We start from the raw sequence: 27982 nt of genomic DNA, 5'->3' as shown, positions 1-27982 counted from the left end.
TGGTAACAAGTTTGTCTCTGTATCGAACTGGCATGTTTTCCTTACTTTTTTCCATCTTTGGCACTCGTAGTTGAATTGTATTTGCCGTTAAGTTTAAATGTCCCGTGATGCAGACGTGCTTCCAATATGGCTGCGTTGTCGCAAATCTCGCATGATCCCGTGCTGTTGTGACGTAAACGTTCGAGCCTAATAGGGTGACCAAACTTCTTCTTATGCCCGGACATGTCCACTTTATACATCCTGTCCATGGCGTCCGGCGTTTTTTTTTTTTTTTTTTTTAATTCATGAAAATGTTGGGTTTTCATTATTTTTCACGGGACCAATTAGCTTGTGTTGAAATTGACTGACACTTTGCACATAATACTATGCTACCTGTGATGTGTTCCCAGAGAGCCTGCCCAGTTGTTAAGACTTTTATTAAGATCAACAGGTATATAAGCAAATGCTAATGTACCCAAAAGAATAATTAAGTCAAAAATTTATTTATCCTACTTTGGATACCAAGTTGCGCATGTGTGCGCAGTCACAGATTGGCTTTATCGTGGCGTAATTCTCAAACAAAGCTCGGCTACTGGTGTTCGTTAATAGGGTGGCTGTCAGTGAGCTAAGCCACGCTAGGCATTATGGGAAATGTAGTTCTTAACTGCTGCATTTGAAAACATGCTGGTTGAATTGTTTGTCAGTTTATTTCGTTTAGTGTTAGCGTACAATCTAGAGCATTGAATGAGGATAATAATAGAGTGAGAATAACAATTTGTCAACGACAATTGTATTGATGGTAATTTCTAAACATGTTTATTTGTCGCATAGCCGACTGCGTGTGTGTATTGACTGGACTACACGTCCATGGGTCTGTATTATGTTCATAAAATACAGTGGGGAGAACAAGTATTTGATACACTGGCAATGGTCCATTGACAGTATATCAAATACTTGTTCTTCCCACTGTAGCTATAAATATATAATTTAGCTATTAGTTTTTTAACCTTTTCCCCCCTACCAATTAGAGACTGTCACAGTCATAGCCAATTATACTGTAAAGTTGGTTTAACTGGAAGTTATGTTCTCGTAAGGTGTATTAAATACTTGTTCATGTGCCCCTTTTAATCAATGAGCACCTGCCCCTCCATCGGTCTCTGCACGGCACTGAGTACTAGTATCGGTATAAGTGCAACATTAGTTTCTACATCGCAAGTTTGGAAAAAGGAGGGCGAGTCGGCACTTGGTAGCAAAAATATTTTTATTCTTTATTTCTTGTGGAAAGCAAACGAAGCCGGTTAGCATCATTATTGCAAAAGTCGTCCAAAGAAAAGAGACAAACCAAGCTGGAGGAGTCTCCCAATTGTGGCGCTCGTGGACCGCTCTCCTCCTATTTGTAGCAAAAATGCCGAGGCTCCCCTTCTGCTACAAAAATATTTGCCGAGCCCGACCCCGGCATTTTAGCACCTGCCAATGTCGCCGTTTTTCAGCACAAAGGTCTTTTTCTTTTTTTTTTAACAAACATTGATTGCTTCACACGTGAAAACAAAGACAAACATGAGTTTGCTCAAACTAAGATGGACAGGCACGCTGTTACCAAGACAACCTGAGCACTTCTCACACGCAGCTAAAAGTCCATACAAACGTGCGTACGCGCGCCAACGAATATTCACACGTGGGCAGGCGATGTATGTAGTGCGTCGTACGTTTTGGTTAGAACAGGGGTGTCCAAACTTTTGTCTCTGAGGGCAGCTTCCAGAAAAATCAAAGGATGCAACTTGAAATCAATTGTTAAACGACGTTAGCACTCGTATGTATGTATGTTTTGTATATGTAATTATATATGTATGTTTAGGATGTCCCTGATCCAATCATATGATGAGAAATGGGGCCTGATCACGTCATTTTCAGAAGATCGGAATCAGATAAGAAAGGTTGGATTATGAAAATTTATTTATTTTGAAGTAATAACTCATTGACCGCTATTGATGGCGGTAGATGGTAAACCCATTTTGACTGGGAGGACTGGCAGCAATCGTTACCAACCCTCCAGTCAACTTGGATTGGGCATCTATCGCCGACAATGGCAGTACAACATAATTAGTTGAAATTGATTTGATGTTGAAAACTCTCAATGGCAGTGAATGAGTTAACAAGCAACAAAATAATCCACAACTATGAGGATATTAGAATATATACTAGTATATACATGACTGAAACTTTGCAGAACAAAGAGAAAATGTCCTAAGATGACAAAAAGGTCAAGAAATTCATAACCAACATAGCTCATTTTAACACATTGGACTATTTTTTATACAAATTTATGTAAAACTAAATACAGTACTGAAATTCCTCACTTTTCTACGTTGATTTCAACATGTCAGGGTTTGACCCCCGAGTAAATGGAGAGGCACTGTTTAAGTGATTAGCTCCATCTAGTGTTGAATCCCAGCAGTGCAACATTGTAGGCCGAACACAAACTTCTTCCACAGGCCATATTCAATGATATTTTCATCATTTGCTGCGGGCCAATCAAAATTTGGCATCAGGCCGTAGTTTGGACACCCCTGGGTTAGAAAATGTGGAAAATGCAGGTGGAAAAAACTAAAAAGTGGGGTCGAAGGTCACTTGGCATCCGGCTACAGCCGTAGTCCTTCCCCGGGTACCGATCACCCGTCCCCCAGCTGCACTTAGGGAGGCACGTAAGGCGGTGGCGAGCGGTAGGGGGTCATGTTCTTGGGGCGCGAACCTTTGCCCTCCTGGGGTGCAGCAAAGGGTGGCGGAGGCTGGTAGGGCGGTGCGTTGGGGTCCTCGTCTCGGAGCGCCGCCATCTCGGGCGGGCCCGCCTCTGGGTACTCGGGAGGCGGCAGCGGTGGCTTCTCTTCAAGCAGGACCAGGGGGGCGCCGGAGGAGGGGGCCGTCTTGGAGTCGTCCAGCTCATCGGCAAAAATGATGGGGACCCCCTTCTTGATGAAGGTGGCCTGGTCCTCCAGGCTCAGCTGGCCCTTGCGCTTCTTCCGGTAGCAAATCATGGCCGCCGCGCCCGCCAGCAGCAGGACGGCTGCCACCGCCACGGCCGGGACCACAGTGTGTAGGTAGACTTCGTCGGCGCTCCGCCGTCCAGTGCCTGGGGCTGGCGTGACGGCCGGCGGCGGCACCAGCTCCGTCTCGCCCGGTGGGATGAAGGAGTAGCTCCGGCAGGCGGCGCGGCCTTTGGCCGTCACGCCCAGCGGTCTGAATTCGGGCGCTAGAGCGCGGCGGAAGCCCGGTGTCGGCCGGCCGTCGGCATCACCCAGCATCCGGCTGAGGGCGGCCGCCTCCTCCCTGGGGCACGGCGAGTCAGGAAGGCTGCCGTTGCTCCACTCCAACAGGATGGAACCGGCGCTTATGTTCCTCAGGCTGATGGCGCTGCTGTTGCGGTCTCCTAGAGCGGCCGCCAGCTTGCGCACCAGGAGGATCTTCTCATGAACGTTGTTGGCCAGCCGGCGTGGGTCTCCCTCCAGCCGGGCGGCAAACAACACGGGGTTCTTGTCGTTGGCGGGCCAGCGCCGGACGCGCACTTCGATGGCGTCAACGGCAGTCAGCCCACCTTTGTCGCTGGCTTGCACAAAGTACTCGTGCTTGCCGGCATGCTGCGCATCAGGGAGCCCATAGAGCAGCTGACTGGTGCTGTGGAATGAGCGCAACGTCAGACGACAACAAAAACACGACTGTACAGTACAAAGTTAAAAGATTAAACCACCTGTTAAACTGTATCCAGGAAGATTCTCCCACCACTTCGTTCAGGTTTTTCCTTAAGCTCAGCCGCAGCTTGTCGGTGGTTCCGTCCTCTTTGTCGAAGAATGTGTCGGAGGGGATCTTCACCTCAAAGTACGTTCCCACCAGAGCGTTGACCTGGTCGACAGGATTGCGCAAAACTGGTTTCTCGTTGAACGGATCTGGGAAGATTCCCGGTGAAGGGGTTGCACGTCGGGGCAGCTCAGCCACTGTGGTCTTTGGCTCACTGGGCGCCGGTGTTGTTTTAGGCCTTTTCGGCTTCTTGGTGGGTTTTCGCGTGGGGGCGGTCAGTGTGGGGGTGGCTTCTACGTAGATGGGCCGGGTGGCAGTGGGCACCACGGAGACGGTGCTCCCCGCCACCTCAGTGGGTATCGGAGGTTCCGGAGTGGGCGTGCGGCCCACGGAGTCTCGGACTCGAACGGTGGGTCTGACGGGCAGCGGGACCGGCCCCCGGGCAGGCGCCGCCGAGCTCTGAGGGGGCTCGGCAACAGATGGGGATGACGGCGTCGGGACGGCGCGGGCAGGCGGCTCTGCCACCGAGGACGGCGGAAGCGACGTCAGAACCGGCGTGGGCGCGTTGTTCAACTGGCGCCGCACGCGCTTCGCCACATGGGGTTTCTTGTTGGCCACGTGCCAGCCCACCACTGGGTAGCCCAGCTTAGCAGACATGGTGCCCTCCTTGGCTGGACCCTGGACGCCAGACAGGTCGGGCACGCCGCCGGGGTCCAGTCCGCAGCCCAGTTTCCACGACAGTAGTGCGCCATTCTCCACCACCTGCGAGGACAGACACGGATCAGCGTTAGGGACGCCCCCTCGCTTGGGCCTGACAAAAAACAATTTTCCACGAAGAATGCCGTGGCTTGAAGAAATGAAACCCCCTTCCTCCAGCGAGAGGTGTTTGGGTCAAACTGCTGCTTGCCACGCATAATATTTGGACCAGAGATCGACTGATATGGGCCGAAAAATAATAATAGAAATAATAATAATGATAATTCAACCAATTACCGATGTCTAAAGTTGATTTTGTAAGCTGATATACTTTTGTTTGGAACATGTTGATAATGAAAGGCAACTGAAACACTTATAAATGTACATATTCAAAGTCAAATTTTCCTTCTTCTCCTTCTTTTTGTAACACTGGCCACTAGGTTGTGCAAAATCATAATCAAGATCATCAACGAGACCGTGTATATCAGTAGTGACAGCAGCCATTGGCCGATCAAAAAAAAAATCCATATATCGGTTGACCTTTAACTTGGACTATTTGTAGGTGAAGACATTTTTCATGTTGATTGAACCCAAGACAAGGCAAGATAACTTCAAAGTGCTTTACATCACACAAAATTCAGTTATAAATGAAAACAATTTAAAAAGGAAATAGAAATACAGAAAGGACAAAGCGGGACCGACCTTCTTTGCGTTCCCTGGTCCAGCCATGAAGGCGGACATGTCGAAGAGTCTGTTGTTGACCACAGGGAGGAGCATCATGAGCTGGGGCTCCACCCCCGAGAAGCCACTCATCTTGTCCAGCAGTGCCACCCTCTGGTGGGAGCTCATCTTGGTCAAGTCGGCGTCCAGGACGACCGTCAGCACGGTGACCGATTCCTCTGGGCCACATGTCCAATCCCGCGGGCCGACGCACAACGTCCCGGGAAACTCTACTTCCGAAGTATCTCGGGGGCCCACTTCCACCGAAAACGTGTCCCGCCGCCACGGGGATGACTCGTCAGAGACGCCTAGCGAGATGTAGTGGACGCCTTTGTCCTCCTCCAGCGGAAGGCCCTGTAGTGTCCCGCTGGGGGCGTCCCAATCCAGCCAAGACGGAAGGACGCCCTCTTCGGACTCGGACATCTGAAAAAAAGAGGACTTGATTATCATCCTTGCTTATTTTGACCGACAACATCGTTCGCTACCATGGCACTTTGAGACAAACTGCTTCATTATGTTTAGTGTTGCACTGGTATCGGTACTGATATGACACTAAAATGACATCCTTGGTTTCGGGGAAAACTAAGAAATAACATGCCAACGCTGCGCAACAGGTACTTTTCCAGATCAAGTTTCAAATCACTGGTCACCGTACCCAAGATGGCTACCAACAATGTACGCCGCAATAAAAAAAGGAGCAGTTATCGCCCGTCCAAAGATGATGATAGGTGCCCAACCATGTGGTGTCCAGTCATCCTTCTGCTGTGAATTTCAATGAATGTATCGACAGTAGATGTCCAATCCAGTTGAAGTGGGAGAGTTGGCAGCGAACAAATCTTTTGCTGCCAACCCTCCCACTTCAAAGGGATCGGACGTAAGGTGACGTCATTGGCAGCCATTGAGTAAATAGCTTTTACATTGATAATATTATCAAAACGGCTAGTTATGACTTTATTTCAATGTCATTACACTGACTTTGACTTCAATGGGACCGTGGTCCCTGCCCCTACCAACATGGCTGCCCTGAGGCCATGTTGGTCGGGGCAATGAAAGGTCTTTTAAAGAGCATATGACACGAGAAAAAAAGTCTAAAATGTCATTATTATGTGAATTAGAATCATATTTTGAGACGATTCGACTATATACAACAATTTAGCAAAGCACAGATGACGAGAAATTAGTCTTTTAATCTGCCGGTTAGCCACGCCTACCATTATAGGGCTTTAGCGTCCCCAACAGGTGGATGACGTCAGCGGTAGACTTGGCTCATCGATTTTACAATTCAGCCCATTGAGGGGAAATTATTCAGAACGAGGAAAACGCGACGAAGAAAGCCGCAAAATGTCATTGTTTCAGTCTCTCTACTCCAATATTTTTATAGGATATTCTTTTTACCCAAGTATTTTTCCCCAATAGCTATATAAACGGCTTGAGAAGGACCAGTCAGCCCGTTGAGGGGGAACTATTCACAACGAGGAAAACGCGACGAAGAGAGCGGCAAAATGTCATTGTTTCTGTCTCTTTACTTCAATATTTTTACAGGATACTCTTTTTATCCAAGTATTTTCCCCAATTGCTAAATAAATGGCATGGTCATGACAAATAACAGTCTTGTGCTGAATGGAATATGAAATATTAAAAATGCATTTATTCAGGACGACATGGCAAAATTACTCCATAATGGTCAAAACTGTCGACTTTACCTTTACTGTCGCACCTCCCGAACGATATTTTATGACACCTAAATCGGACATATGTCATTTCCCTTCCCCGGCTTCGGAGAATGTAAACAAACCAGAAGGCGTGACAGCTAGCCGACATGCTAACCAGAACCGAGTGATGTTTCAAAGTCTTCAAAGCGGAAAATCACACATAGCTATCCTGGATTATTTGACATGACGACCCGGTTGTCGAATGTCTTATTGGATCGGCAAACCGCCCGGCGGAGAGCAATTTACAGTTCGTTCCCCGGAGGAGGGTGGCTGGAGCTAACGCAGCTAATGTGCTGCTGCTAATGCATTAGGAGAGCTTTTTACATGCCTATCAACGATCAAACGTAAGTAGTCCTTCATTTAAAGGAAGTTTGTAGTGTTTACTTTGTAATCGCTGTATTCGTATTTGACATAATACAAAACAAGATGTTTACTCACTTCATCGTAAGTCCAATGGTCCCACAGTAAATATCCACGGTGAATGGGAACCTTTTGAAACTCCAAAAAGGCGCATACGCCTCTCCCTCATACAGAATGATTTTTCCGCAGCCGTTTGGCTGGCGTGATGCGAAAAATAAACGTATTAATCCGCAAAATCAGCTGAATCCTTCGTCCTCATACACAACAGTAGCGTGAAGAGGACGTCTTCTACCATACACGTCACAGCAGCCTCCTCCTTAATGCAAGACCGAAGCCGGAAGTCACTCATTTTCCTGGTGCGGGATTCAAAAAACTAAATAAATATAGCGATCGCTTCCACACACATCTAAGCGGTCCATATCATTCAGGAGCATAAAATACCGCGTGTATTATGAAATAAACATGCTTTTTCGTGTCACAGGCACTTTAATGTTTATGCCGTCAATTGAAAGGAGTTTATTTCTAGTAGACATCCAATCATTTTGTCCGATCATTCGCTGCCAACCCTCCCACTTCAAATGCAGGGCTCCAGATGCTCCAAATGGTCATATTGTTGATGTCATCAACAACATGTTGATGACCCCGAAATGCAGTGTCAGCAATAAAATTAACATACAAGAATAATAAGTTGACAATGAGCGTTTTTTTGTTTCCCATCATGCTTGAGGGGAATTCTAAATCAGGCTGCTTAGGCAATACTTTTCACCAAGATCGTCAACCATTGAATATGGTACGCCGCCAGTGTCGTGCCAATGTAGTTACCCCAGTCAAAAATTGTATTCCCTGGGCGGAGCCATATGGAGGTAGATTTGTGACTTTATTATTCAATCCCCCAAAAAAAGTTGCTTCAATAAAAATACATATATATCTTCAATCAAAAAAAAAAAAAAAGTCGCTTTACCCAAAAAAATGTGTTTGAATGCAAAAATCAATTTGAAACTCAAAAAAAACTTGTGATTTAATTGTTTTGGGGATTTAAGCAACTTTTTTGATTGAAGTAATGTTGATTTGTGTTTGGGCCACATTTTGGCTTGGACGTTTTTGTCTTATTCAGTCAAAAAATAAGTTGCTTCAAAAAATAAATATTTTCAAAAAGAAAAATACCTTCAATCAAAAAAAGAAAAATTTCAATCATAGAAAACGTTTTTGAATGCGAAAAAATATTTGAGATTGAAAATTTGCATTAGAACACTTGATTTTTCATTGAAAAAAGTTTTATTTGTTTGAAGCCATCCTTTTTGTGTTTGGGCCATATTATGGGTAGGACATTTGTGTCTAAATCATTCAATCCCCCAAAAAGTTGCTTAAATCACAAAAAAATATTTTCAATCAAAGAAAAAAATCATTTAAAAAATAAAATTGCCCTTTTTTTGTTGTTGTTGTTGAAAATTATATGCAAAGCAAATGACCGTCTAAGGTGCCATTCACATGATCTGTTCGAAAAATAATTTTGACACCATTATAAAAATATATCTTTTTGTTCATTTCATTCATTTTTGTTGCAGTTTTATTGCGTTACAAGTTTTATATATAGGAAAGTCAATTTCATGCTATTACACTTTTCGGCCACTGGTCCCCCCCTTAAAATCCGCTTATGGGCCATTGTGCTCCTAGTAATAAATGTTAGTCTGGAGCCCTGCAATGGATTGCATGTTTAGCGCCAACACTAGCAGACAATAAGTGAAGCAGTGTCTGACCACGCCGTGATAGCAATTACTGTACATTTACAGTAAGTGTGAATTACTATTAAAAGAAAAAAATGTAAATGTTTTCCAAAAAATGTGGTACTGAAACAGTCTCAACATCAGCTTAAACCACACAGCTGGATGTTGGAATGGGTATCAGGAGCCAAAAAATGGTATCAGTGCAACACTCATTGAGTGACTTTCAATTTATCGGAGTTGCCCCCGCACACTTACCTCATTAACCATTCAATTATGGATGTACGCACACAAGCGAGTGATTGTTGAAGAAAGAAAAGAACAACACGAGATGAAAATAGAACATGTGGAAAAAACAGGAAGGAAGAAGGGGGGCTTGGGGATTCCTGGCCTTGGCTGTGCTGGAAAATGGAGTGCAAAGAGGGAGGCTTGTTTAATAGCATGTATGTTTGAGCCCGTCACGGCATGTAGAAGTCTCTGTTTGTATGTACAAGTGTGCGTATGTGTCCGTATGCATGCGTGCCTGTGGTGAGTGACACACACATGTTAGCGGTGAATGTTTCCAGCCAGATGTAAAGCAACAAAAAACGCGACCGCCATGTCACGGAAGACACGAGCCGGAAAGCTGCGATATGTCAAGCGGCCATACAAATCCTCCTCGCCATCACATCATTCCGAGGAGCGCCAAAACACTCAGCAATTGAATCGGGGCGACCAGTCGCTATGTAATTATGGTCAATGATGGCGGTGCGGTCGCAGGCTTTACGGCCGCCCGATGACGCAATAGACCGACGCCCGAGGCCTCGCCAGCGACTCGGAGACATGCTGAACTTTCCACTTTTCAAGTAGGGTAACTTGAACTTTTGTACTTGTATGCTACCTACTACCTTTGGAAAATAGAAACTTCTGAGTAAAGCTTTCAAACGGTTCCGGCAGAAGATGTTGTTCCGACAAGGCCGACGTAAACATTGGCAGAAGTAGGGATGTCCCGATCGCATATGTGTGCAAGTGAGTCCAAGTCACCTGATTTTAAGGATCTGTCGATGCAAAGTCTCGAACCGAAACCTCGGAAATGTATTTAAGAGGGAAACATTTTTTCCAAATTGAACAAAGCTATCCCAACATTAAATCCATCTAAAGGGGTTATTAGTACAGGTTCAACAAACCAGAAAAAAAAAACACAAATCCTTTTTTGGCAAATCTGTTGTGCGGCACGCAATAAGGTTGCAAACAAATTATGTTTAAATTTTAAAAAAAAATGTTTTTTTAAAACATTTCAAAAATAATGTTAATATATATAACGTAATAAAACTGAGCTATCATGGTTGGGATTTTTCATGAATTTTTAGCTGTGACTGGACATTTTGTTTGTCTCACAAGTATTAATATTAAGTATAAAACATACGAAGGGATGTCCCCGATCCAATCACGCGGAAATCGGGCCATTTTTCTGAGAACCAGAGTGAAAAGGATCGGGTTTTTAATTCTAAAAAATAAATACTTTTTAAGGGCCACAAAGTAACAAAATAATCCATAAATGCTATGGCATTGCCAAAGGAAATAGAAATATATACATTTTAAACTCCAAAACACTCCCGGAAAAAGCGGAAGAGGAAGTACTATAAACATTATAGGACTATAACATGTTTGGAACTTTTTATCAAATAAAATTTATTCGGTATCAGATCGGGACTTGGTATCTGCAGTAGAGGTGTGCAAAATTTCCGATTCTTAGATTATTCGCGATTTGGCCGTGGAAGATTCGAGAACGATTCACAAACATCCAAATTCCGATTATTGAAATATGCGAAGTAAAGCGGAAGTACACAACACTCAGCGCGCCGCGCAGTCTTCGGGACGGAACGGAGCGAGAGTAGCTAAACATCATGCTTCCCATTACCCGGCCCCTCGGGTAATGCCAATGCTCAACTCACGGCTCTAGCTCAACTCATGCAACGAGATAAAAAAACACAACAACATACCTGACTGCTGCCGAAAAGCTGCTACAAAGTACATCCATATAATGTTACGGTGGATATCATTTATATAGGACTAGATGCAAAATAGATTTGGTAGTGTTAGCAGCACATCTACAAAAAGCTAGATGCGGGCGTTATAAACGGCCGCCATCTTAAAGCAGTACACTTCCCTGCAAGGCTGTTGTAGCGAACCTTCCAAGCAAACCTAATTAACTTTTTATCTAAAATACTCCTAAATCGGTAAAATATTGACTTGAATCTATCTTTATAATAGTTTTAAAACTTTCACATGTCGAAAGTAGACAAAAGGGAAATTATGGAATAACGGGCGCAATTTTAACAAATTTAACAGTTGATTCACAACATTAAATTAATTGAATGTAGTTTAAACCTGCTGATACAGAATGGGGACTGGAGCTTTTTATTTAATGTTATTTTTGTATATTTGTTTACTGCTATATGTTAACTTGATACTGAAATAGTAGTGTGGTTTAGCCTGAGAGTATTTTTGAACAATTTTGGAACTAATGTACAAAACATTAAAAAAAAGAAGAGAAAAAAAAAAAGGAGGGAGGTGCATCAATAATCGTTTTATAATCGAATCAGAGCCTCTGAATCGTAATCGTAATCGAATCGTTAGGTGCCCAAAGATTCCCAGCTCTAATCGGCAGATTCTCAAAGTCAGGTGACTCGGACTCTTGACTCCGGTGCAAAAATATGCAAATGGGGCATCCCTAAAACACACCGTATATCACAAAAAACGCAGACAAGGTGGAAAAAGCAGTGTATGCTCTTGCACCCCTCTGTAAAATATACTGCTGTATTTTAAGACAAAAAAAACTGTTGTGTTCGATAGAACAATATGTTAATATGCTGCCATAGCAGTTTTAATGGCGCATTAAGCCCCTGAACTATTTTTAATTTGTCCGTTTTACCCTGGAGACCCCCGTTTACAGACACCGCACAACCGCTTTTGTTCTCAACCCAGCAATAAAAAGAAGGTAAATATTTATATTTATTATTTGAAATGGTTATCATTTTAAGCTTAGAATCATTCATTGATATCTGATATTTAGTTAAAAAAATGACTTTAAAAAATTATTCACTCGCATATTTTAAACTTTTAAACAAATTACGTCACAATGAAAAACATAGTGTCTATAAATGGGTCACGGATATCTACCTCACTTAATTGTATTTTTTTTTGGTTACTGTCGCATTTTCCCCAATATTTTAAATGGTAAATAATCTATCTAAACAAAAAAACAAAAAAAACAACAACAAAAAACGTTTAGAAGGGTAAATATTTGAAAAATAAAATCTCGACCACTCCTTGATGTCTGCAATTTCTGCATTGCAACCCTTGTTATATTACTGTGTTTCACCCATAAAACCCCCCAAAAATCTGGCTGTGGTCATTCACAGCTGTGTTTTGACACACAGTGATACATGCTACACGAGTTTTTGGATTGAAATAAGGTTAAGTACGCGATAATATCTCGTTAAAATCTTGGTGTCTTTATTTATGCTCTCTCATGCTCTCACCTCAAGTTAGGGTTTAGGTTTTTTTTTTTTTTTTTTTTTTTTGTCAAATGCCCTCCTTCTCAAAATGTTTCAAAATTTATGCTTTCTACCGATTTTTGAAATTTTGAAATTTGGCCAAATTGGAGATCTCAGAGCGGAACTTCAAGCCACCTGAGTGTTTTCCGCCATATACATATATACAGTGCCTTGCAAAAGTATTCGGCCCCCTTGAATCTTGCAACCTTTCGCCACATTTCAGGCTTCAAACATAAAGATATGAAATTTAATTTATTTGATCAAGAATCAACAACAAGTGGGACACAATCGTGAAGTGGAACAACATTTATTGGATAATGTAAACTTTTTTAACAAATGAAAAACTGAAAAGTGGGGCGTGCAATATTATTCGGCCCCTTTACTTTCAGTGCAGCAAACTCACTCCAGAAGTTCAGTGAGGATCTCTGAATGATCCAATGTTGTCCTAAATGACCGATGATGATAAATAGAATCCACCTGTGTGTAATCAAGTCTCCGTATGAATGCACCTGCTCTGTGATAGTCTCAGGGTTCTGTTTAAAGTGCAGAGAGCATTATGGAAACCAAGGAACACACCAGGCAGGTCCGAGATACTGTTGTGGAGAAGTTTAAAGCCGGATTTGGATACAAAAAGATTTCCCAAGCTTTAAACATCTCGAGGAGCACTGTGCAAGCCATCATATTGAAATGGAAGGAGCATCAGACCACTGCAAATCTACCAAGACCCGGCCGTCCTTCCAAACTTTCTTCTCAAACAAGGAGAAAACTGATCAGAGATGCAGCCAAGAGGCCCATGATCACTCTGGATGAACTGCAGAGATCTACAGCTGAGGTGGGAGAGTCTGTCCATAGGACAACAATCAGTCGTACACTGCACAAATCTGCCTTTATGGAAGAGTGGCAAGAAGAAAGCCATTTCTCAAAGATATCAATAAAAAGTCTCGTTTAAAGTTTGCCACAAGCCACCTGGGAGACACACCAAACATGTGGAAGAAGGTGTTCTGGTCAGATGAAACCAAAATTGAACTTTTTGCCCACAATGCAAAACGATATGTTTGGCGTAAAAGCAACACAGTTCATCACCCTGAACACACCATCCCCACTGTCAAACATGGTGGTGGCAGCATCATGGTTTGGGCCTGCTTTTCTTCAGCAGGGACAGGGAAGATGGTTAAAATTGACGGGAAGATGGATGCAGCCAAATACAGGAACATTCTGGAAGAAAACCTGTTGGTATCTGCACAAGACCTGAGACTGGGGCGGAGATTTATCTTCCAACAGGACAATGATCCAAAACATAAAGCCAAATCTACAATGGAATGGTTAAAATATAAACGTATCCAGGTGTTAGAATGGCCAAGTCAAAGTCCAGACCTGAATCCAATCGAGAATCTGTGGAAAGAGCTGAAGACTGCTGTTCACAAACACTCTCCATCCAACCTCACTGAGCTCGAGCTGTTTTGCAAGGAAGAATGGGCAAGAATGTCAGTCTCTCGATGTGCAAAACCGATAGAAACATACCCCAAGCGACTTGCAGCTGTAATTGGAGCAAAAGGTGGCGCTACAAAGTATTAACGCAAGGGGGCCGAATAATATTGCATGCCCCACTTTTCAGTTTTTTATTTGTTAAAAAAGTTTAAATTATCCAATAAATTTTGTTCCACTTCACGATTGTGTCCTACTTGTTGTTGATTCTTGACAAAAAATTAAAATTTTATATCTTCATGTTTGAAGCCTGAAATGTGGCGAAAGGTTGCAAGGTTCAAGGGGGCCGAATACTTTTGCAAGGCACTGTATATATATATATATATATATATATATATATATATATATATATATATATATATATATATATATATATATTAAAAAGGGATATCCTCAGTCCGATCTCAGGATGATGTCACTTTTAGAAGATTGCGATTGGGTGAAAAGATTGGGTTTTAAAGATTTTTTTAAGGGTTCCCAAGCATCTGTGATGAAGAAATAGTCAAAAGAAACAAACAAAAAAATGGATGAATGAGTTGTTTTCAGTCCCTCGGGTACCGGCTAACAGAGCACCAAAACCAACACGGACTGAAAGGGACATTGGCTAACCTCCAGCACCCGTCGATCCATCTCGGCGAGCACTTTCATCCGGAAAAGTCGCCCTACGGGCACCCAGGCATCTGGCAAGTCGCGGCGAGCGTCAGCATCTCGGAAATCTCGGAGAAGGGTGGAGCTCATGGACGCCTCCAGTTGGCCGATCGGGGTGTCCGCATCGGCCCCGCCTGATGTCACCGTGGCCAGGAGGGCCATCAGCCCCGCCCACGCGCCCAGTCCGCCCACATCCGGCATCCTCTCACCGAGGGGGGAGGGGCTCCTCTTCTGTCCCGGTTTGCCCCGCCCCTTGACAGTGTCACTTCCGGGTACTCAGCAGGACGTCATGGTGGACGACGCCCACAACCTGAAAGAACAACACGCTGATTCAGAGAAGGCAGGGCAATGTGGCAATGGTATGGCGACACACTGAACACAAACATAAAAATGCACTCACACACTATATCACAAACTTTGAAAGACCCACACACACGCAAATATGCACAAACTAAAATGCCACATTTACACACTTGCCCACTACATGGCATACAGGCAAATTCTTACACTCCTACACATACAAACACACTACTGTGCACAAACAACCATATATATGCACAAACCCACACGTGCAGCACACAAAATGACACACACTAGACAACTTTGTACACATCCACACATGTTGACATGCATACTCTCACACAAATGTGAATACGCACACACCTAGCATAAAATGAGAGGCACACAAGAACTTGCGCACAACCCCCTGCGCTGTCGCGTCGCACAAAAGGAAAGGGCGCATTCATTCATCCGAGCTTTGAGTGCTCTTCTTTGTGGGCTAATCCACGTGGCCCCGCCCCCTCTACATTCTTTCCATATTCACGTCTTTTTTTCCCCTTCACTTTTCATCAAAAACTCATCTAAACAACAAAAGAAAAAAGCTGGGAAGTCTGTGAATTAGTAATAAGTAATCTGATTACTTGTCGGCATTTGAAGCTAATCAAGCCCCTCGGCTGACCCCCGTGATGTGCTCGACAGCCGTTCACTACTGTGTTATTGTGGGTGTCCTTTCTTTATTCCACTATCGGGGGATGGCGAGGCCACATATTTGGCGGGCGCGGTCGGGACCCCGCCAGCCGGCCGGCACTTTCTCAAAGGGGGACTGGGGTGTAAGCCTGTCTGACATGAAAACAAGAAGATGCAAAAAATCTCCCGGTCAGGAGGGACTTCAAACATACTTAAGCTCACTAAGGCGTCGTGGGAATGGCGCTCACGGCAACGCTGCTAGTCGACTGAAGAACGAACAGAAAGGTCGCTCGGGACGAAATCCTTTGTTACTCTGACTTGAGATGCGAGCGCTGACAGGCAACTCTGCATTTGTGCCACACAAAAGATGGCCCTTTAATTCTTCATGAACCGATACCATTTTTTGGCTCCCGATACTGATTCCAACACCCGGATGTGTGGTATCCAGGGGCGCTGGAAGTCACTCACAGTAGGGAGCGCTGAGGATCTTATTTTGTTTTTCACATCCAAAAGCAGCCGTTTTGGTCCAAATTTGTCATGCTCGCACTTCTTCTCCATACAAGGCGTGCACAATGGCGGTACACATGCATTCTGGATGGTTTACACACTACTACTACTACTAGGCTACGACAACGACAGCGTTCTATTTCAACTACAGTGTGTGTTGGAGTTTTTGTATTGGAAATAAAAGCGCCTGTGTATTGTAATACAAATCCCTGCAGCTAGGTGGTGCAATGACACAGAAACACATTTGAAAACTAAAAGGTCCAATAAGCCTCGGTTGGTTTGACACCACTTTTCACAACATTCAAATAAATTGCACACTAATATCCAACAGCGCTCTGCATGGCGGCACCTCAACAGCAACAACTAACAATATTATGGCTACAATGCAAGCTTCTTGAAGTTCTCCACGGTCTAAATCTGCAGCTAACTTTTCCTTGCTGGGCACAATTATAAACTATCATAATCATCTTCATTTTCAACCTCAAATTAAATTTTTCAAAATTTAGCTGTTTTTGTCAAACTTTTCCGTTCCAATAGCACCCAGTGTTGTTAATCTTACTTTAAAAAAGTAATTAATTAGTTACAAATTACTTCTCCCAAAAAGTAATTGCATTAGTAACTCAGTTACCTGAATGTTAGAGTAATTAGTTACTTGGCAAAGTAATTGGTGATAATTTTCATGTTTTTTTCCCTCAGAAAAAAATAAATAAATAAATAAAATTTAAAAACAGGTCACACAATGTGAAGTTTAAAGGGTTTTTGGGACAATTGGCCTTAGCCCAATTCTTTACCGTACACATAACTAGACACAGGGGTATTGCGGATATTGTGATAACTAGATAGTAACCTTTGCTATTTGTGGAAGTCATTTAATGTTGTGAATCAACCGTTAAAGTTGTTAAAATTGCTCCCGTTATTGCATTAGTTACCTTCTGTCTATCTTCGACGTGTGTAAGTTTTAAAACAGTTTCATCATTTAAAGATCATTTAAGATCATTTAAGTTTTGCCGATTTAGGAGCATTTTAGGTAAAAAGTTACTTAGGTTCACTAGGAAGGTTCTCTACAACAAAGCTTTCCTGAGAAGTTTAAGATGGCGGCTGTTTACTAACGCATCTAGTTCTTTATTATACATGTTGCGAATGCCGCCGTGTCTGTCATTAGCATCTAGTTCTGTATGTATGTGATATCTACCGAAGCATCATGTGGGCGTAATTTGTAGGCTATCGGCTACAGTCAGGTATTTTCGGAGCCACCTAGTATAACAGCATCACGTTTGCAACGGCGTCACACTCCCTTGCCTCCTCCCCACTCCTGCTCTGCTCTCTCGTCTCCGTGAGTCCCGTCTTTTTCAGTTTTTTCTCACGTCAGTCAACCAACATCGTAACGCATAGTAACGCACGGCTTTTCCGCCTCAGTAACGGTAACGGCGTTGCCAAGATGAGAAAAGTAATTAATCATCGGTAGATTACTCACTACTGAAGAAAATAATGCCGTTAGTAACGCCGTTATATTCTAACGCTGTTATTAACAACACTGATAGCGCCTCCTTCAATTTGACCTGGTACCAGCAAGGTGTCAGGTGGTTACTATGTTATTAACAAAAAAAAAACTTTTTCAATGTAAATATGTTATCCTCAAAGTTAAAATACACTTTTGTTTCGAGATGTTTTATTTATTGATTTTTAACACAAAAAAAAACTTCCCGCACCACTGGTGGTATCGACTCATGCTAACACCAGTAAAACAGTACATTATTTTTAATTTATTAAACTCATCTGGATGCCACCAACTGTATGAAAAAAGTTTCCCAAGAGTTTAAGACGAAACTAACCACGCCAAATGCTAACGCAAATGCTATGCTAACACTACAAGTTACATTTAGTGTGTGATAATCACTCAGCACAGACCTTTAAAGGCTAAAGGACCATGGCATATATAGCCAAGGTAAGGAAACTAAATTTACCGAGTACCACCTGACATGTGTTTCAAAAAGTCTGGAGCCTGGAGAGGACACACGCTTATTCACCGGCCGGTAAGTACACGTGTTGGGCGGGGTGCAGCACATCACACGAGTGACACAACGAAACACTGCTATAATGCGTGCTAACTACACATACGATAAGAAAATGTCACACATTGTGAATGTATGACGGAAACAATGGCCAATTTTTATTTCGTTCTCATCTCATTGGACGAAAACTGGCATCCATCTCGTTATGTTTTAGTCTCCCTTGACAATTTTTTAGCTCGTCATTGCCATGAAAAAATTGTTCATGACGAAATATTTTCGTTGTCATCAACGTTCATGAAAACAACACTGGCCGATACCACTTTTTGATACCACTTTCGATATTATTGCCACCTGTAACCATCTGCAAGTATTGGACTATTGCTCGCTTACGGCTGTGTGCGTTATCTCGAGTTGTCCAGCCTGCTTACCGTTGTATTCGTTGTTATCACTTTGATGTTGTGCTAGCATTTTTGTTGGACTTTGCTATTATTTGTTCTGCCTTTTCTGGCCATTATTGCCTTTCCCTTGGTTCTCTTGCCGAATCGATTTGTGCCTTTTTTGTTTGTATTTTATCCGCTCATTCTGGCATTCTCCCTTGGTTGTCTTTTTTAATAAATACTCCACAAACTTCCTTATCTGTATTAGGATCCATATTTATTATCTGCGAATTTCACCATAGTTTGTTCACCAGTGTTTTTTTTTTTTTATATTAGCCTTTTGTAGTGCATGTTAAGGTGAAGCTTTAATTCTCAATCTCAAACAATCGAGGCTTTCCATTCTATTCATTCGCTGCTAACTAAGGATGCAACAATACTCGGTTTTTATATTGAACCGTTCGATACTTGCCTGGCACGGCCATACTGTTCTCCATGTATTTTTCAAACACTGTGAGAATAGTCTAGGACCCAGCTCTTTAATGGCCTCTCGAACCGAACCAAATAATCCGTCCAATCAGATTTGATTATTTGCGTGACGTCTCCTTAACGAGCAACGTCACTTTTGCGCGTCGGAAGTCGTCTCCATAACAACACAGATGGCGAACGGGAGAGCCGAGAATATGTTCCAATCTGCGGTAAAATCAGTTTTAAATGACCAAAAACACATCGACACAAGCCATTGACAACAGTCTGTCTTGCGCTAGCCATGTTGAATAAACTTCTCCGTTCTCCGCTCGCGCTAGTTTCTTGTCGCTTTACCAACGTCACGTCCGCCCGTCGCCGACTGGTCCACTCCGCTGTCTGTTTGCTGTGGCTTGCTCCGCCTTGGAAATTTTGCTCAACAGTCGCCAGACTCAATAGCTGGAACACCGGTGAGTCTGTTGTACCAGGCTAGTTCAATACGCCCTCTTCGATTCCATACGCAAAAACATTCGATCCAAATGAAAAGCCCGAAATGTATTTTCCAAACTTTTTTTTTTTTCCTGCTACTGCTATAATAACCGGCGCGCAGGCCAAGCTGTCCACTTTGCCTTAAAAAAAAGAAAGAAAGAGCTCCTCCCTGCGAGCAGCCCCCTCCCCTCCTCCACAGAACTGGGCGGGAGCTGCTTTTGTTTAGGGCACACGAGGATCATTGCTAGCGAGGAATGACAAAAGCTTAAGGGGGCAGCTTCAACGTCGTACAGATCTGTTGTACAATGAATGATTAAGAGCGCTGTACTTCAAACTCGTCCTGTTTATGAAAGTCGATTGTCATATGCTGGTGTTGATCAGTAATGAGCAGACGTGACTTTGTGGCGTTTCTTAACTTTTTTAATGCTCCGACAACACTCGCGCACACACTAGATATCATCAAATAGCAACCTAGATGTGCTACGTTAGATCCCATGCCATTGGCTGCGTGAGCAGAGACTGATCATGCGACACGTAGTCCATACACTACATTGATGAATTAAAAACCGCCGTGAATGAATGGAAGTTAAGTAGGCCAAATCAATCCATACCAGTGACTATAGATAATGCTCCAAATAATGTTAATTCAGTACGTGACACAGATGGACTCGGACCACAAATACGATATTTTGCTCATGTGGTAAACCTAGCTGCTAAGAGAGCTGTAGCAATCAACTTGTGTTCCGATTCACTTTACAAATAGTAAAGATTGTTTTCAGGACTTTTATACAACATTTCTTAAGATCAGTAAGAACTAAGCACATAAATATTGTCCACTAAAATGCATGTTTATATGATGGCAGTGTTATTATTGCTTGCAAGCAAAATTAAAAAAACATAAAAAAATAAATAACACTTGTATTTTTTGTTTCGGGGAATTAAATGTATTGAATCGAATCGATAATCGTGTCCCTCGTATTGAAAATCGTACCGAACCGTGACTTAAATGTATTGTTGCATCCCTACTGCTAACTGTACTCAAATTGGACGTTTCCTAGTGATAAACTCATTTTAATTCATGACAGAAGTATGAAAAGACCTTTTAATTGCCCCTACCAACATGGCCGCCCTTAGGTGACGTTCCCAAACAGTCAAAGTCAATGCATTGAAATTAAAATTAGGACATAACAAGTTTATTTCTCATCTTATTGGTCAGAATCTGGTATTTATTCAGCGGTTACCATTGCTGGCGAATAAACGTTTGTTCTGTAGCTGCCAACCCTCCCCCATCAAATGGATTGGACGTCTGCTAGTATTAAAATAATTGACATTAACAGCAAATGAAGGATTGGACACCACACAGTTGGACTGCTATCATCGCGGAGGGGGCAAAAAGTGCTCCTTATTCTACGGCTGCATGCGAAGCTAGCAGCCATTTTGAGTGGGCGGCCGACAGTTGTAAATTGGATCTGGAAAAGTACATATTGCTTAGCATCAGCATGTTATTTAATAGTTCTCCCCGATACCAATGACATCATTTTAGTGCCGTATTGGTAACGACTAGTTAAGCAAGCCAAAGCTACTTTCACCACAAATGATCTACACATCAATGGAGGCCTGCTTAAGACGTCTGCCAAGGCTCACGCTGCGAACGCCGTCCGGTAACCTTAGCAACCTTGTTGGAGACGACACCCCCGCCTCCTCAAACGGGGTCGGAAGAACATTACGGACCCTCCTTAGAAAAACAACATCATGGAGGCAAAAAAAGCTTGAGACTAGAACGGATTTGTCGTGTTGCGTCAGGTGCAAGTTCCGTTTATTATTCCGTCCCGTGAGGTGAGGTGCTCAAGATTCGCCCCTTGCAAACATCCCTGACCAACCCTAACCCATGTTGCTAGCCATAACAAACAAAAAGAAGGCTAAATGTGTGGGATCACGCTCCCTACTGGATGAACACAACCTAAGCTGTGTTTGTCTTTCTCATCACCTGTCCTACTGTCACACTTAGTGTTGTATCCGAAATCTTGTATACGGACACAATATTTGATTGCAAACGTATCAATTAGGGCTGCAGCTATCGATTATTTTAGTAGTTGATTCATCGATGAACTAGCTTGTCGAATAAACGAGTAATCGGATAAGTAACATGAAAAATTAAAACACCTGAGCTGAGCCTCGAACGGTATTAAAACAAAACAATGAAATAAGGCTCTATGTACAACAAAAGAAGAATTGGCTAACTTACATAGCAAAAGTCCGCTAGCTTAAATGCTATAGAACACTAACTTAAAAAAAAATTTTTTTTTTTTTACAATGCTCTTAACAAATGGTTCAGACACATATTCCCACAAAAAACTGCTAAATATACCCATAAACTGCATTAAAAAAAACAGTAGTGCAAACAAAAACTTAGCTTATGTTGGTCTTAACATGGAGCAGCTGGATTCAGCTATGTGAAATGAGGCAGACTAGAGGGCCGTGTATCCACTCAAATCAATGAAACTGATTGCAAACACTTTCAAAATAAACCATGACAACGCCACAATAATTAAACAAATACTCGAAGCAGCAAAATGTATTAATTCGAATCTTTTTTTGTAATCGAATAATCAAGGTAATCAATTAATCATTGCAGCACTAGTATCAATCCTCACTGATTTGTTTTTACTCTAGCACAAGTCAAATTTGTTGTCATGGGGTGAATTTGATTTTGCAACACTCTTGAAAGTAATGGAGGATATTTTGGCATTTTTCTTGTTAAGCTATTGGCTGTAAAGAACATTTGTTCATTGGCCCCTCTCAGTCCAAATTAATTGGATGTATAGCGCCCTCAATGGCAGTGAGAGGTGAGCATTCATAGCCACTCCTCCCATTTTAAATGAAATGGATTGATGGGAGCATTTTGGCTTACTTTCTTCTACTGGGTCACTTCCTGTACATTTTTGGATAATTTCCTGTTTACTTTAGGGTATTTCTGTGTCACTTCCAGTTGATTTTAGGTCACTTTCTGTTAATTTTGGGGCCACTTCTTGTTGGTTTTGGGGCATTCCCAGGTCACTTCCTGTACATTTTGGGTTACTTCAATTCGAGGATTTTTTTTTGTCAATATTGACCACCAACGGAGAAACACTGAAAGAGTTAATGGCATTTAATTTAGGGCTTTTGATTGCTGTAGTACATACAGTAGACTTCATAATGTATTGACGTGACACATTCGCCATTCACTGCGTCACGCCTTCCCTGAGGGGGCCGTCCCACACTCCGCTTCATTAATTAGGAGTTGGTCAGCGATCTAACGCCGGATTTAGGTTGAAAAAATACGAAAGCTGTACTGCATACAAACAGGAAGGATTGTCTCGGGAGGGATTTGTTCGAGGATTCAAGGTAAACATTATATTTTTCGTACCTGGCATGCATTTTGAAATGTTGTGAAAAAAATCAATGGGAGGAATTAGCCGCTACAGCATTAGCATTATACTTCGCAATATTTACGTAAAATAAATGCTACCTACACATTTTTTTGCCTTTTAACCAAGAATCGAGACTTTTACGTACATATCTATAAAGAATTCAGGGATTTAAGCATTTGTTCAGAAGAATTTTCAATGGAAAAAGCTCTTTGTTTGCATATGGCGGTCGCTAATTTCCTTACTGACTAGCCTCATAGTTCGCAATATTTACATAAAATAAATGATACCTGCAGTTTTTTTTGCTTTTATCCAAGAATCGAGACTGTTTTACGTCCATACCTATAAAGAATTCAGGAATTTAAGCATTTATTCACAAGAATTTTCAATGGAAAAAACTCTTTGTTTACATATGGCGGCCGCTAATTTCCTTACTGACTAGCCTCATAGTTCTCAATATTTACGTAAAATAAATGCTACCTGCACGTTTTTTGTTTTGTTTTTTTTTTAATCCAAAAATCGATATTCTTTTACCTCCATATCTATAAAGAATTCAGGGATTTAAGCATTTATTCACAAGAATTTTCAACCGAAAAAGCTCTTTGCGTTTCCACTGGGTCAGCTTTGATGGAGATAGGCCCCCTGTGAATCGGCCCTGCGCCCCGTGTCCCGTCAATAAATTATGAAGTCTATGTCTAGCATCAAACAGAGTATCGAGTATTGTGTTTTTGAAGTTGAAATTTTTAGTATGGTGACAAGCGTAGTCCCAACTCCCAACACATAGCATCAGAATGGGGACCACCAGCAAAAAAGGTGGCAGCAGCTGCCACCCATGCCTGCATATGTGGGTGCGTGTCCCTAGAAGAAAAAATACATGAAGCAAAATGACAGCTGCCTGTCTGGGTCTCCTCTTCATCTCGCTCTCTCTCTCACTTGCTCTCTGTCAAACACCTGTTTGCTCCACCCACTGTGCGCATTCCCCAGCCACTTGGCACGCGCGTTTTGCACACGCACATCAGAGCTGCCGATGTTTGAATGTGACTTTTGACAGGTCAACGTCTCACACTTCCCGCCTCTCCTCGTTTGCTTTCCCCCAACACGCTCGCACAAACACAAATAAGCACTATCCAATGGGATTTTTAGGGAGCGTCTTCTTGTTTGCGCGCGTGTCCCAGCGGGTCGGCGAGCATTTGACTTAGGAGTGGTCGCCACGGCGACTGGGGATGTTTGCAAGGGAGCAGAAACATTCCTTAGCAGGCTGAAACCTGAACGATTGAGGCAGGGGAGTGGGGGGATATGGCGACACGCTGGCTGGCACTAGACACGAACCCCCTCTTCGTTTTTCTGGAAATTTCATGTTCCCGTAAGCACGTAAAAGCGAGTACTGCCGTAACTTGGTTGTTCGTGTTGTTTGAGATGAAAGTAAATCAAACAAACTGGCTTCAGTAGTCTCCGAAGCCAGTTTGACTTGGCCAAATGAAATTTGGTAGGCGCGTCCATCACAAATAGACCCAGGAAAAAATAGCCGAGGCTATAAAGTCACGGGAAGTCTGCCATCTTAGTTCCAAACAGAGATTATAAGCGCAATGACATCATTTCTAGGAGTCTTTCAAAAACCATTAGGGCCTGAAAATTTGCAGCGTTACGATCCGATATTATCAGTATCGGCGCCCAATACGGCTATTTTCTGAGTGCTGGATTTGGTCACGAGATTGGATCAGATTCAGTGTTCATGTGTGTTTTTAGCACCGTTGTGCTTTTCGGTTACAGTAAATCAAACATCCGCTGCGAGGAACTACAGTACTTCTCTTTACAAACGAATGATAGTACCATAATTTTCGCACTATAAAGCACACCTGAATATAAGCCGGCACCCACCAAATGTGGCACGAAAACAGCATTTGTTCATAGATAAGCCGCACTGGACTAAAAGCCGCAGCTGTCCTCGCTGTAATATGGGATATTGACACCAAAAGATATTAACCAGTAAAACTCTACTTTACAGCGGCATCATACGACTGTCATAAGACCAAATGAACCACCTTGAAGCTTTGAACCAATTGGCTGCAAAGCTTCATTGCTTTAAGAAGCTTTATTTTGCCATCACTGCTCCCTTGGGGGAGACAGTCAACCTCTGCTGCCACCTGCTGTCAACACTGTTATTGTTCAACATGCCTCCTAGCATACATTGCAGCGCTACAGACTAGGGTTGTTCCGATCATGTTTTTTTGCTCCCGATCCGATCCCAATCGTTTTAGTTCGAGTATCTGCCGATCCCGATATTTCCCGATCTGAATGCTTTTTTTTTTGCTCCCGATTCAATTCCAATCATTCCCGATAATTTTTCCCGATCATATACATTTTGGCAATGCATTAAGAAAAAAATGAATAAAACTCGGACGAATATATACATTCAACATACGGTACATAAGTACTGTATTTTTTATAAATCCTCAAGATGGCATTTACATTATTAACATTCTTTCTGTGAGAGGGATCCACGGATAGAAAGACTTGTAATTCTTAAAGGATAAATGTGACTTTGTATATCGTGACTAAATATTGCCATCTAGTGTATTTGTTGAGGTTTCAGTAAATGATACTGTAGCCATTTAACTGTTCTGCCCAAATGCATGATGGGAAGTGCAACCATGACTGTGTGTAGGGGCACCAATTGATATCTTCTCTGCGTTGTGTAATAACATAGGGTGTTAAGAAAAAGATCAACTACTACCTTTCTTCCCCACATTGCTTCCCACGATATTTCTAATTGTTGAGAAAGGGATTGTAAGGCTTTAGCCATTTAAAAAAAGGCTCCAAAGATTGCCAAAATTCACTCTACTCATTTTACGCTGCCTTTTAGCTCTATCTATAGGTAAAACGGCGCCATTATAGATTGAACGCGACAATGCGTGAGTGGGTCGTGCAGCGCATGTGTTAATTGCGTTAAATATTTTAACGTGATTAATTTTTTAAAAATTAATTACCGCCGTTAACGCGATAAATTTGATAGCCCTACTTTAAGCAAAACTAATGACTGGATGATTTTAAGACATTTTGTCTGTAACATTAAATACAATTAGAAAACGATTTAATTAAAAAATATATATATATTAAAGAAAGGCATGTCCGATATTTTTTCGCCGATTCCAATACTTTGAAAATGACGTGATCGGACACGATCGATCTTTACTACAGACGTATATTACAATCAAAACTCATGTTCTGTGCTAAATATTTCTTCAGTTACTGTTCCAGTTGTTTCATTAATTGCTAGTTATGGTATTTGGTAACACTTTATTTAACAGTGGTGCCATAAGACTGTCATTAGATAATCATTATTAAGATATGACACTGTCATGAGCATTAATAAATGCTTATAACAGATGTCATTTAGTGTTATCTGGCAAATTATATCACTTTTGAATGGATGTAAAAGATCCAAGCTGGATGTAAATGGAGTTAGTCACATAATTTGCCGGATGACACTTGATGACATAAGCATTCAGTAATGCCCATGATAGTGTTGTGTCTTAATTATGACGGTCTTATGACGCCGCTGTCAAATAAAGTGTTAATTTACCCAAATAAATCACCAAATAAGCAGCACTGGACTATAAACTGGAGGATTCAAAATAAAGGAAAAAAGTAGCGGTTTAAGGTCTGAAAATTACAGTAACCGTATAATGCTGTAACCAGCAGACTGTTTGATACAAAAAAAATAGGATTTATCATGCACCAGTTGGATTATTTTTACTCATAGAAAAATATACCTAGCAGATCAGAATCGGATTGGTATCCAATCCCATCGGCAAAACATTTCTCGGAAAAATCCGATCGGAAGTTGAATAAAAATCAACCAGGACATCCCGACAAAAAATTCAACCCCAAAAGTAGTTTCAGCCTTTCCCAAAGAGAGACTGGAAGTCACTAGGCCATCTTGCTTCAAAGCAACCCGCTAAATGTCTATCGTGAGCAGAAACCTGACCCTGAAAAAGTTTCAAGAAGCTGTTCGCATCAAGGTGTTTCACTGAGATGATGGTGAGATTTTCGGGAGGTTTTCGGGTGGGTTAAGTCTATGGGGCAACACAACCTCTCGGTCACGCTGTTTAGCGTGTTAGCATTTAACGACAAGAGGTCAGCATTCCACAGCGGGAGCGACCTTCACTGCCGACGCTTGAACATTCTGGCCGGACGCCGCCGGAATTCTTCGGCGTGTGGGCTTAGCGAATCCGGTCGCCCGGACATTGCAGACGGGCGGAACTGAAACAAATTTTTGGGGGAATACCTCAAAAATGGTCAAAAAGACTGAAAATTCAGCTCATCTAAACAACGGAGAGAGGGCAGTGAACGGGCATAGATGTCCTCTCCTTTCCCCCCCACCAGATTCAAATGGATTGTTTATCCCTATCATGGGCACAAAACGAGTTAAAATGCGGCCTGATTTGCATATTTTCATCAACAAACAGTTGTTGACGTCAGTGTGCTCAGCTGTGTTGATCTACCAAGGGGGTCAACACCGTCATCCTCACACCTGTGTGTGTATGTGAACGCGCAGAAAATCTCAAGCAGGCTGGTGAGCAACACACACACGCACCTTGTGACGCGCGTGCACGAGGTCAAACAGCGAGTTGGCCCCTATAGCTGGACAGGAATAGCACACGCGCACGCATCCTCCATGCACCTGTTCAATTGGCAAGCGAGACAGACAAGCGCGGGGAGTCCGACGTGCACGCGCACAGGCCAAGCGGGCGGGCGCTTATTCAAAGAATTTCCCCGTTAAACGTCGCCTTCCGTGGCTGCCTGCCTGCCGGCGCGCGCGTGCACGACGGCTCTCGCCTTCCAGCGGTGGGACGCGCGCGCGCATAGCCACTGACCGCCGTCAACGTCGTTGCTGCTGTTGCCTGCCGAATGCTTTTTTTCCCCCCTCGAAGAAGAAGGCTCGCGCAGTCGCGTCACGTCACGTCTCGTCGCTCGCGCGTCGTGGTCGGAGCGGTCGCCAGCGACCCTTGGAATTTTCGCTGTCCTTCTGGCTTCCCGACGACTGCTTGGCTCACTCGCTCGCTCTGAACGTCGGCCACAATGGAGCAATACGTGCAGAGGCTTGAAGATA

At 42.8% G+C, this 27982-nt stretch overlaps 1 protein-coding gene across 1 annotated transcript; it reads right to left on the bottom strand.

The window, feature by feature from the left end:
- Positions 1-1066: 1066 nt before the first annotated feature.
- LOC130922219 (dystroglycan 1-like) lies at positions 1067-27982 on the bottom strand. The gene is made up of 5 exons (XM_057846837.1): positions 27747-27982; positions 14611-14959; positions 5167-5607; positions 3722-4530; positions 1067-3648 (listed from the first exon to the last, which is right to left on the bottom strand). The coding sequence occupies exons 2-5, from the start codon at positions 14848-14850 to the stop codon at positions 2670-2672; spliced, it is 2469 nt and encodes an 822-aa protein (XP_057702820.1). The 5' UTR covers positions 14851-14959; positions 27747-27982; the 3' UTR covers positions 1067-2669.

The sequence above is a fragment of the Corythoichthys intestinalis genome, chromosome 9 (genome assembly GCF_030265065.1).
Source record: "Corythoichthys intestinalis isolate RoL2023-P3 chromosome 9, ASM3026506v1, whole genome shotgun sequence".
Classification (NCBI taxonomy): domain Eukaryota; kingdom Metazoa; phylum Chordata; class Actinopteri; order Syngnathiformes; family Syngnathidae; genus Corythoichthys; species Corythoichthys intestinalis.
This window is presented reverse-complemented; position numbering and strand designations above follow the sequence as displayed.

Bases quoted from the DNA above. Each gene is read 5' to 3' on its own strand.
- LOC130922219 (XM_057846837.1), bottom strand. From the start codon at position 14,850: ATGCCGGATGTGGGCGGACTGGGCGCGTGGGCGGGGCTGATGGCCCTC. The intron at 4,531-5,166 runs GTCGGTCCCGCT...CTGTCCTCGCAG, and splicing joins GACCAGGGAACGCAAAGAAG to GTGGTGGAGAATGGCGCACT. The intron at 3,649-3,721 runs GTGGTTTAATCT...CTCATTCCACAG, and splicing joins TCCTGGATACAGTTTAACAG to CACCAGTCAGCTGCTCTATG.